We start from the raw sequence: 12,302 nt of genomic DNA, 5'->3' as shown, positions 1-12,302 counted from the left end.
GATTGCACCCAGCAGTATCAAACTACGAGGAAGATCGATATGCATTTGGTATATAGAGTCTTACTGGACCTTCTCCCTACTTGAATACTAATTTATATTTACAATAAATGAAAACAATTATACTGTTCCTCCCGTAAAGAAATTCATGAGTTACCCCTTGTTACCATATACTAAAAACAGGTAAAATCTGGAAAAAAAAAAAAATGTCAAATGTTTTGAGAGCTGGTGGTTGTACCTAATCAGATACTGTCAATGCAACTAGAAGTGCTAATAAGCTTCTGCAACGTGAACTATGGACAGTGGCTATATGCATCAGGGGCCCCACAGGTGCCAGTGAAGAGGCACAACACTTCATTTACGAAGATTCCCAAGAACTTCTAACGTTTGGGTTAACTACAGCAGATAACTTCAAAATCGAACTGTCTTCTACATTGGTCATTCCTTCCAAACACCACTTACAAGCAATTTACAATTATCAACCGAGGCACTTCAAAGTCAAAAGCTACAGTATATAAACACCACACATCCTATACCCTCTATACAAAGGTTCAATCAGTCGTTATCAACTTCCCGGTGTAACACTAAAGCCAGGGACTTCTCAAGACCCAAGGAAGAGATCGGTGATTCCTAATCAGAGTCATTCGAAGCAGTCGAAATCTGGACTCCACTATCCTTCCATTCATGAACGGACCATAAAAGTCATACATACTTCCTGTTCTTGGGCCCTTTGCTTGCGACAGGATTAGCAAGACGTAAGTCATTTTTAGCAATTAACTGATTAACATAACTGTCACTTTCAACCTCAACCAAAACGCAACCACACTAGATATTAACATACCCACACACACTTAAGAGGAATCTATCTAGGATATTTTCTTCACTTTTCAGCTTGTAATCTACTTTGCTACCTTCAACCGTAGCAACGTCAAATGAAGAAAACATGGAAAAACTTTGCTAATGTAACATAAATAAAAAATTTCCTTCTCACAGAGGTACACAAACACACGTTCCCTCTCCACAGAGGTACACAGACACACGTTCCCTCTCCACAGAGGTACACAGACACGCGTTCCCTCTCACAGAGGTACGCAAAACACACGTTCCCTCTCACAGAGGTACAGAAAACACACGTTCCCTCTCACAGAGGTAGACAACCACACGTTCCCTCTCACAGAGGTACGCAAACACACGTTCCCTCTCACAGAGATACACAATCACACGTTCCCTCTCACAAGAGATACACAAACACACGTTCCCTCTCACAGAGGTACACAAACACACAAGTTCCCTCTCACAGAGGTACACAGAGACACGTTCCCTCTCAAAGAGGTACACAAACACACGTTCCCTCTCACAGAGGTACGCAAACACACGTTCCCTCTCACAGAGGTACGCAAACACACGTTCCCTCTCACAGAGGTACACATACGTACGAACACACCACTCACAGCCGTGACTACAGGCAGCCGTGATAAATGACAAGGCACTGCTACCTACACTGGCCTTCCTAACTATGTTACTACTTAATACAATTTTATTCTTATGCTGAAATGAAGAGTATATAGACAGTATTAAATTTCCAGGGGAGGGAAATGCCTGAATACTTTCGGCCCATGAAACGACACAACCCGTTAACTCGTGAGAGAGAGAATGAGTCGAGGTCCGTGGCTCTTACAGAGTTTATAACTGGTATGATGTTAAATATTGCCAGATAAAGGTCACAGATTTCTCAATGCAGCAGAAAGATCGATCCTTCCTCGAGATCCCTGCAAAACTGAACAGGAACCTCTCGGAAGGAAATTTACGTGTGTGTACGGCCGACGTCCAAATGTACGTCTGCCCCGATACAACTTACGATAAAATAAATCATGAGTAAATGTAAGTTATTAGACTGGATAAACAGATTTGCCTTTACAATGTCAATTTCAACCTTCAGAAATATATCTTCAACATTCCCTAACGTCTAATGTTTACCTAAACGTTACAAATGTTACATCTAATAGTCCGCAAAAAACTTCTAAATTGGGCTTCGATAAATAAATAAATTTTAAAAGCCAAGTAATTTGTATTACTAAATTTCAACCTTCAAAAATATATTTAACACATTCCCTAATATTACCGTTTACCTAAACGTACTACAAATATTACATCTAAGTTTACATTCCCAAAAAACTTCTGAAATGTCCTGCAATAAATAAATTCTAAAAGCAAAAACTTCTAAATTGTCCATCAATAAATTCTAAAAGTAAAAACTTCTAAAATGTCCTTCAATAAATAAATTCTAAAAGCAAAAACTTCTAAAATGTCCTTCAATAAATAAATTCTAAAAGCAAAAACTTCTAAAATGTCCTCCAATAAATAAATTCTAAAAGCAAAAACTTCTAAAATGTCCTCCAATAAATAAATTCTAAAAGCAAAAACTTCTAAAATGTCCTCCAATAAATAAATTCTAAAAGCAAAAACTTCTAAAATGTCCTCCAATAAATAAATTCTAAAAGCAAAAACTTCTAAAATGTCCTCCAATAAATAAATTCTAAAAGCAAAAACTTCTAAAATGTCCTCCAATAAATAAATTCTAAAAGTAAAAACTTCTAAAATGTCCTTCAATAAATAAATTCTAAAAGCAAAAACTTCTAAAATGTCCTCCAATAAATAAATTCTAAAAGCAAAAACTTCTAAAATGTCCTCCAATAAATAAATTCTAAAAGCAAAAACTTCTAAAATGTCCTCCAATAAATAAATTCTAAAAGCAAAAACTTCTAAAATGTCCTCCAATAAATAAATTCTAAAAGCAAAAACTTCTAAAATGTCCTCCAATAAATAAATTCTAAAAGCAAAAACTTCTAAAATGTCCTTCAATAAATAAATTCTAAAAGCAAAAACTTCTAAAATGTCCTTCAATAAATAAATTCTAAAAGCAAAAACTTCTAAAATGTCCTCCAATAAATAAATTCTAAAAGCAAAAACTTCTAAAATGTCCTCCAATAAATAAATTCTAAAAGCAAAAACTTCTAAAATGTCCTTCAATAAATAAATTCTAAAAGCAAAAACTTCTAAAATGTCCTTCAATAAATAAATTCTAAAAGCAAAAACTTCTGAAATGTCCTCCAATAAATAAATTCTAAAAGCAAAAACTTCTAAAATGTCCTTCAATAAATAAATTCTAAAAGGAAATTTGTACTAAGACATTTCAACCTTCAAAAATAAATACTGTAATACATTCCCTAACGCTTAATTTTAGGAAAATGTATGTGGAATGTTACGTATATCTGTATGTCAACATTCCCCAAAAAACTTCTGAATTGTAACTCCATAAACAGAGTTTGAAAAGTACTTAATATTTGTTGCTCTTAATAATATAAACCAAAGTTCTTTGATAGGAATGTTTTCAAACTGGCTGAAACTTTGGCTGTAAATTATAACGAGGTGTCGGTAGATTTCGTTCGAGGGTGAGGAAACTCCGCCCCTACCAGCCACCACAGAGTAGGCCCTCTGACCTCCTAGGGGTCGTTCTTTAGTAGGATACTCGTCCTTAGGAGACAGAGGTTTCCTATAATACTGGGGGGTTTAAAATCCTTCGACGTCACTACATTAGGGAGTACTGAATCCCACTACCTTCCAACAATTAGGAATCCAATGGGTTGGGCCAGGATTCTGTTCACTGACAGTTGAGGATGAGCTTATATCCTTTGAAGGATATATCTCTGGCCAATGAAGGATAATTTGTAGCATGGTAATAGATGAGGATAAAGTGATAACACCCAATAGGATATCGAAAGGATTACCCAAGTCACTGTGCTATCCTACTTGAATTGTAGGATCTTAAGACAGCTAGAAAGAGGTATAGGATCAAAGTCCACAAATATAAAAGAACTAGAGAAGATTGCCAAATATTAGGATGGCATAGGATTAAGTACTCAAAATGGCAAGGAAAAGTTTGAGAAATAAGACAAGGGTTAAACAGGAAATACAAGAAGTACAAACGGATTAAACTTTGAAGAATCACAAGGAAAATATTGAATAATCTTGAAAAGGAAAATGGAGATTAAGAAAATTGATGAAACTTAGGAGAATCACAAGGAAAATATTGATTAATCTTGGAAACCGCACACAAAAGCACCAAGCAACACAAGGCCACAGGGGAAAGAGGTGGATAAAGGAATATAAGGTGAATTCTAAACATGTGGGAACCGCGTGGGGACACAAAGGGTCGCACGGGATGAGAGAGCGCGGCGAGATGTTAATCACGTCGCGAACAGAAACTTACTGGTGACCGAGACCTGGCCACGCGTGCCCACCGACCCGGGTCGCCTCAGGGGGCGTATTCATCCGCTACAGAGGGACCCACTATAGAAAACGGAGATAGGTGAAACGACACAAAATTCTGGTCGGTTGGGAGGAGAATCCCAGACACTCCTGAGAAAGTAGTTCGAGGTAAGTACTCCGTGTTGGAGCAACTAAACGTCTACATCCGAACCATACAGAACAGATTCTAGGTATGGAGGCTCGGCCGGATCAACATCCGTCCAGCAAACAACAGAACAATGGCTGCAACCTGATAGAGGGGCAAAGGAAGAAAGGAGATCCAAATACTACAACTTTAACCAGAGAACATCCTCAGGAAGAAGGGCTTTTCATCCTATAGATCATGCAGAGAGGCTTTTTGACCCATTGGGAGATATGCAAGCTACTCATACTCATAAAATGTCTCTAAAGACATAGGTATACTCGCAGATAAGTGGGCCGTAAAGGTTGCAGTAACAGACCGGTGGAATGAGAGACCTGTTTGCCCCCTTCCAACATTACCACTTGTAGTTCCCTCCGTTGAAAAAGGGCCACATCTCTTACAAAAGCATTCCGTAAGGGAAGCAATTCTACCTTTCTCTGGTAAAGCTGGCTATTGTATTTTTCTCTGGGTCTCAAAAGGCCAACTGAACGGTGCATCAAGATGTCTCTGTTCTTACCAGGTGATCGTTTCTCTGTTCTTACCAGGTGATCGTTTCTCTGTTCTTACCAGGTGATTGTTTCTCTGTTCTTACCAGGTGATCGTTTCTCTGTTCTTACCAGGTGATCGTTTCTCTGTTCTTACCAGGTGATCGTTTCTCTGTTCTTACCAGGTGATCGTTTCTCTGTTCTTACCAGGTGATCGTTTCTCTGTTCTTACCAGGTGATCGTTTCTCTGTTCTTACCAGGTGATCGTTTCTCTGTTCTTACCAGGTGATCGTTTCTCTGTTCTTACCAGGTGATCGTTTCTCTGTTCTTACCAGGTGATCGTTTCTCTGTTCTTGCCACGTGATCGTTTCAAATCGGCGTACTTCCTCGTGCTTGGGCTTTCACAAACCGTGGGCTGTAGTGCCGCGTACGGCTGTGATGGCCCAGCGATCGAACCTCGGCGTAGTTTGAAGGCTGGCTATGGAAGTAAATTCCTTCAAGGAGGATTCGAATGTCAAGACGTATCCTCATTCTGTCTAGGTCTCTAAAGCCGCTGTGGGATCCCAAAGTTCACTCGAGCGGGGATAATTTCTGTTAAGACCCCAGGAACTAAGATTCTATCAATCGGTAGTGTACGAAATTCCATTAACCGAGACACTTGAAAATGCCGTACCAAACAGCTCCAAGGGCAGCCATCTTTGGGGTCACCTTCCTGAAGAAAATACTGTACACAGAAGACATTGGTTGGGAAGGATTCTTGCCATCATCTTTGCACATATATGTGCCATTGCAGTAGAGAGTGCCAAGATCAGAATTGAGAAGTCCCCTGTTTAAGCACTTTGAGTGTCAACGAGGCGAAAGATGTTTGCGCCTGGGGAAACTCAAGTCATGGATTGGGGTCTGAGTGTGGTAAGACCTAGATCAAGGAGTAGTATAATACGAGTTTTAGTACAGTTGTAAAAACCTTTCCCAAGAGTGGGGTTTTTTTGTAGAGCTGCTAAAGACCGAAGTTTCAAGTGACTATGGCCAATTGGTCGTCATGTGCTACGGCGATGCCATCCTCCTCGTCTTCTCTGTAAGAAGGGCTGTGAAGAAACAGGCGAGATAGCTCCGTAGCGACTCAAAGGTAATGAAGGTGTGGGGCACGAGTGAACACTCTAATCGTTGTTCCAGATCATGTAGTTCTTCCTCTCGGTAAACGATTGTAAGTTTACCGATTGCTATAATCCCTCGTAGGGTTAATTTTCTCACGGAGTTCTCGATCGTGCTGGACGATCAAAAGGTTCCAGATCACGGTAACCAATCCTAAGGTTGATGGAGCCAGAAATACAGTGAGGCTACTGTACACCTTGTATATTTTGACAGCCGAAGTTCCAGCCAATCCGAAAGTGTACTCCTATCAAAGGCAGGGATATTTATTCGTGTAGGAACTGTATCTACAGTCTCTAAATTACTCTAAAGCAAACACTATGTAGTACAGAAAATAAGCAACAAAAACTAGGGAAAAAACTGACAATCTCCATGGTTCTCTATTGTAATGGGTAAATATATTAAGGTAAGTACTGTAATGTCTGTTTTTCTAATATCCCTAACTTATATAAACAGATGCCTGCTTCACAAAACATTGGCCGAGTTTTCATAGATTAAATCGCTATGTATTTTTTGGGTATTGGAAATCACTAAGACAACAGGCCAAGCAATGCTATACAGCGATCGCAAGGCTGATGACCTCGCGACCAACTCCGTGAGAACCGAGTTTGCGTCTATAGTTTGTGATGAAACTTCTACAGTTGCAATGATCATTAAACCATTTACAAACATAAGTATATTGAACTAAAATGACCTTTAACTCGCTAACTTCATAAACTGAACTAAGAGGCTTTTCTACATCATTGTATGCATCTACTGTCGGAAAACCATGCGTCACACCAAGACCTACACCACATAAATAGCTACCTGTCGATTGTAATTTAATCTAAAGGATTACAAAATACTCCACCCTGCCTAACGAAACTGACACCTATGCTCCGCTCCTATCACCGGGACGTTACGGCTTCCTGTGCCTACTTGGCGAGAATCTAACACCCAAACCTCCTACTACGTCAAGTCCACCTTAGGATAGAAGAAAACTTGGGGGAAGACAGGAGAAAAAGAAGAGATTTAATCAAGGCGTATTTTACCCGTAGCGTCGGAAGAAATCTGGGTTTAAGAAATTGGATAAATTACTTGTGGAAAAAATACTTTTTAAAATCATAACTAAAATTTCTGTCTGGTGGATACACAGACGTAAGAGAGAGACAGCAGCAGCTATATTCCCCAGATGTGTTCCGGCCCTCGCGAGTAAAACGCGCCTTTGGGGGATGAGAGGAGGAGAATGTTGTGAAAGGGGGAAAGAGTGTCAAAACAGGCATCCACAACACACCTTACTAGCTAAGACAGACCTTCCGTAATCCAAAGAAGACCCCAGGGTGAGGAGGGAGGCAGCGGACGCCCCCTCCCTCTCGACTCGTGTTCATAAAGCTATAGGTGGGCCCTCACAAAGGTGCATTTCCACTGGGCGGAGGACACGTCTGTCGGACCGTGTCCCATAAAACACAGTCTCTAACTTTTTTTTTTGTATATTTACTGACAATCAAAATAAAAAGACTTTGCTAACCACAAGAAAGAGAAAGATAAACCCCAAGATATTCCCCCTAAACCAACACCACCGCCACCACCTTCGTCCGTCTTGCCAAAGCCAGCGACCCTCGCCGTCTACGGCCGGAGGGGCGAGACGAGGGTCGTCTCGGGGGGGGGGCAGAGTTCGTCTACCTAGTGGACGCACACCTTCAGAGGTAACAACGACAGTCCGAGGCCACCCGATCTTACCTTGTTTTGGTTTCCCCAACCCTGGGGCTCCATGTCCGGCTCTCCCCAACCGACGGGAACGCCAGGCGCTCCGGTTGGAGTCTTGGGCTTTGTGCCCCACGACGGGGAGGTGATGGGAGGCTCGCCCCACCCGCTAGACTTCGGCTCCTCCCCCCACATGCCACTACCCGTATCGTGGGGGGGGTCACTCCAGCTGCCATTCCTTCTGAAATGGGGAAGAGAGAACGAGGTGACGTTTGTTGATTATGATAATTTTAAAGTCCCTCGCATTCCTCAGACTATATCCCTCTCATTCCTCCAAAAACGTTCCTCTCATTCATCCCAAAAACTTCCTCTCATTCCTCCCAAAAAGTTCCTCTCATTCCTCCCAAAAAGTTCCTCTCATTCCTCCCAAAAAGTTCCTCTCATTCATCCCAAAAAGTTCCTCTCATTCATCCCAAAAGGTCCCTCTCATTCATCCCAAAAAGTCCCTCTCATTCATCCCAAAAGGTCCCTCTCATTCATCCCAAAAAGTTCCTCTCATTCATCCCAAAAGGTCCCTCTCATTCATTCCAAAAGGTACCTCTCATTCATCCCAAAAAGTTCATATCGTTCATCCCAAAAGGTCCCTTTCATTCCTCTCATTCATCCCAAAAAGGTCGCTCTCATTCATCCCAAATAGTTCCTCTCATTCATCCCAAAAGGTCCCTCTCATTCATTCCAAAAGGTACCTCTCATTCATCCCAAAAGGTTCCTCTCATTCATCCCAAAAGGTCCCTCTCATTCATCCCAAAAAGTTCCTCTCGTTCATCCCAAAAAGTTCCTCTCATTCATCCCAAAAAGTTCCTCTCATTCATCCCAAAAAGTTCCTCTCATTCATCCCAAAAAGTCCCTCTTAAAACAAAACTAGAGCATAACCTACCCAGTGTGTTGAGACCACATTCGCTGGTCCGGTTTGATCCCGCCGGGCCCTGGTGGGCCAGGCATTCGTCCTTGCTGAGGTGGACCGGGCATGCCCGAGCGTCCCATCATGTTGGGGTTGGGCATCTCCTTCCACCGGGATATGTTTGTCTGCTGTTGAGGGTTGCCCCACACGCCCGTGCCGTCGTCCCGCCTCTGCGACGGAGGCGAAGGCTCCTCCCACCCGCTTGGTCCGCCGAGTACGCCGGACTTGATGTCTTTGGGGCCGTTCCACTGGCCGGGACCGGCTCCAGGGCCTCCGCTCGGGGGCCCGCCATGAGGTCCTCCGTGCGGGCCGTTGTGGGGACCTCCGTGTGGTCCTCCGTGTGGGCCGGCGTGCGGCCCTCCGTGAGGTCCTGCATGTGGCCCATTGTGTGGTCCACTGTGTGGTCCGTTGTGGGGGCCGCTGTGCGGGCCTGCGTGAGGTCCGGCATGGGGGCCTCCATGAGGTGCACCGTGAGGTCCAATTTGAGGTCCGGCGTGGGGTACGGTGTGTGGTCCGCCGGCATGTGGGCCGCCGTGGGGTCCAACATGAGGACCTGGCTTGTGAGGGCCAGCGGGACCCCAATCGCCCGGAGGGTTATCGACCCCCGTCCTGGGGGGAATCGGCTCGGCCCATCCACTGGGTCCGACCACGCTGTTCCCGCCGCCGCCTTGCCCGCCTCCACCTCCTCCTCCTCCTCCGCTACCACCAGCACCGCTGCCACCTTGTCCTCCTCCTCCTCCTCCGCCGCCTCCGCTGCCACTCCAGTCGCTGTTCTTCTTAGGGGGTCCTCCGCCACCCCACATGTTGGGGGGATTGGGTGTGTTAGCGCCCCACTGAGGATTGTTGGGCACCCCAGTCCAGACGTTGGAGGTGTCCGAGGTGTCGTCGTCTTCGCCCCACGTACCGCCATAGTTGGTGGCCGGGGTGTGGCCCCAGGGAGCCAGCTGTGCCTTGGGGGGAGCGGCTCCACCGTTCCTCAGGTTGTTCTCCCACAGGTCGCAGCCGTTGTTGACGTTGATCTTGAAGGGGGCGTTGGAATCCTTGTTGCCGCTGGGCTCGGGCGAGCCGGGCAGGTCCCAGGCCGTCTCCTGGTTCACATTCTCGCCGCCCCATCCCTCGCTGCTGAGCAGCGCCTCCCGGATACTCTGCAGCTGCTGCTCCATGTGCCGTTTTTGAGCGTCGCCCGACCCGCTGCCTCCCGCTCCGCTACCAGCCGGAAGACCTTTCCCTGCGGCTTGAGCCCAGGTGTTGTTGCTGCCGCTTCCCTGGCCACTGGCGTTCTGCTGACCGGGCTGTTGTTGTTGCTGTTGCTGCTGCTGTTGATTGCTGACCCCACCGCCAGTGGGGCCTCCCACGGCCTGGCTGCCGCTACCCCCACTGGGGGCGTTCTGCTGTTGTCCCCCGGCGCCGGAATTCCCTCCAGGCTGGGACGGACCTCCGCTGTTCGGCTGAGCAGATTTGAGATTGCTACCCCCCTGGGCGGGCGAGGCGTTTGGCGCGCCCCCGCCCCGGTTCGGTCCGCCGCCCCACTGGCCCTGCGTGCCGGTCTGATTGGCGCCGGAGTTGCCCCAGCCGGCAGTCTGGGCGGCCGAGCCACCGCCCCACCCGTTGGTGGCGCTCTCTCCCCCACCCAGGAGCCCCAGTCCCCTTGGAATGCCCCAACGGTTCAACTTCATTTGGGGGGAGGGGGTTGACGATGATGATGAACAAGAAGAGGACAGAGGAGAAGACACAGTGAAACCAAACTTACCAGGCTTGCCTGCAGCCCGGGGACGTTCGGACGAAGAAGAAGTAGAAGACGACGTCGTCGACAGAGACGACGACGGCGATGATGATGAATGTGATGATTCTGCTGCAGGTGATGTAGGAAACAAAGCGTATTGGTTGCAGGAGGTTGTTGCACTTATTACAAGGAAGCCGCCTGGAGGAGAGGCAACAGAATCGGCCGACTCTGTCTTCGACTCGGTCTTCTTCTGGTGCCGCCCCTCGAAGGTCTCCTGGTTTATATTATTATTATTACTCTTATCCTTAGTCTTATCATTATTATTATTATTATTAAAGCTAGGGTGTTTACCCTGGGGTTGGCTATTGGCAATATTATTACTTTTGGCCTTCGGGCCAAGAGATGGAGAGGGAATGTTGAGACTGGCCTTGGCAAGGTGTGCTTTCAGCTGCTGCTGCCCTGTGACGCTGACGAGAGGGCTTCTCCTCGGAGCGCTCGCCGCAGCGGCGGCCTCGAGGAAGAGGAGGAGCAGCGGGTCCTCCTCGCACCGATGGTTGTGTGTACTGGAGCGAGAATACGGTGCAGGCGACATTGCCCAGTCGCCTGTGATGCTGTTGCTGCTTCTGTGTCTACTTAATGCTATTGCTGATAACGCCACGTCCCCTCGCCAGAGGGCAGTGACGGCAGTGGTACACGTTGTCGGCCCGCGGAGGAGGATTAAGAGGAAGGGCGCCGCCGGCCCCAGCTTAGGGAACCCTGGGGCAGTGGTCGAGAAGGACGGACAGCAGGCGGGCCCCGGGGAGCTCCGCAGGGGTGGCTCCTCCTCCTCCTCCTCCCCTGGTTCTTGGCGCTTATCACCTCCGGTGCCGTCACTGGACCCGCGTCGTGACGCAGCCAAGGAAGAAGAAGAAGAATGAGAAGGAGACCGAGGAGGAGAGAAAGGGGTTCGAAACGCATCGGATATTTGACCACATAACGGCAAAGAGCTGAATATCACAGATAAAAGTTCATCTCTGAGCGACTGAGGGGCTCGAATGGGGTCAGCTCTAACCCCACCCTTCCCCCCACCCAACTCTGGGGACTCATTGTGGACAGCTGTTTCTGCGGCGGCTGCTGGCGTTAAGACTACTGGCACACCACTGCAGCTGCTGCAGCTGCTGCATTTGTCATTAGCTACCACAAGGACGAGGGCAGTAGTAGTAGTATCGTCACCAGCGCGACACTCTAGTACACTTTGGCTCTTTCTTCTAATAGGGTGGTCCACTTCTTCGCTTGCAATTTGTGCTTTGCAAACCAAACCAAAGGATTTCACGTCCTGCAAAAAAAAAGGGGGAGAAATAGGGCTCGTTAGAAACGCATCGCTACGAGGGCTTTTAAAGTGACGTTAATTACAGAACTCTAAAGTGAGATGACCTCAGTGAGACAAAAATTAAAAGCATAATTATTATAAAAATTTCTCTTAACATTTAGATGTTTATATAGTGAGAGATGGATAACCTAAATAAACAAATTAATACAATGAGAGAGAGAGAGAGAGAGAGAGAGAGAGAGAGAGAGAGAGAGAGCACGCGCACAATACACACGAGAGAGAGAGAGAGAGAGAGAGAGAGAGAGAGAGAGAGAGAGAGAGAGAGAGAGAGCACAATACATATGAGAGAGAGAGCGCACACAATACACAAGAGAGAGAGAGAGAGAGAGAGAGAGAGAGAGAGAGAGAGAGAGAGAGAGAGAGAGAGAGAGAGAGAGAGATAGAGAGAGAGAGAGCACAATACATATGAGAGAGAGAGCACAATACATATGAGAGAGAGAGAGAGAGAGAGAGAGAGCACAATACATATGAGAGAGAGAGAGAGA

At 46.2% G+C, this 12,302-nt stretch overlaps 1 protein-coding gene across 1 annotated transcript in view; it reads right to left on the bottom strand.

Annotated features, from left to right (window-relative positions):
* gw (trinucleotide repeat containing adaptor protein gawky) overlaps positions 1 to 12,302 on the bottom strand; it is a 39,010-nt gene that overhangs the window by 9,679 nt on the left and 17,029 nt on the right. The window contains 3 exon segments of the mRNA XM_068366147.1: positions 1,120 to 1,545; positions 7,801 to 8,005; positions 8,702 to 11,763. Of these exon segments, the coding sequence (XP_068222248.1) occupies positions 1,120 to 1,545; positions 7,801 to 8,005; positions 8,702 to 11,763 (3,693 nt within the window).

Source organism: Palaemon carinicauda, chromosome 43 (genome assembly GCF_036898095.1).
Source record: "Palaemon carinicauda isolate YSFRI2023 chromosome 43, ASM3689809v2, whole genome shotgun sequence".
NCBI lineage: Eukaryota > Metazoa > Arthropoda > Malacostraca > Decapoda > Palaemonidae > Palaemon > Palaemon carinicauda.
Note: the sequence above shows the minus strand (reverse complement) of the source record. Positions and strands in the feature narration are given on the sequence as shown.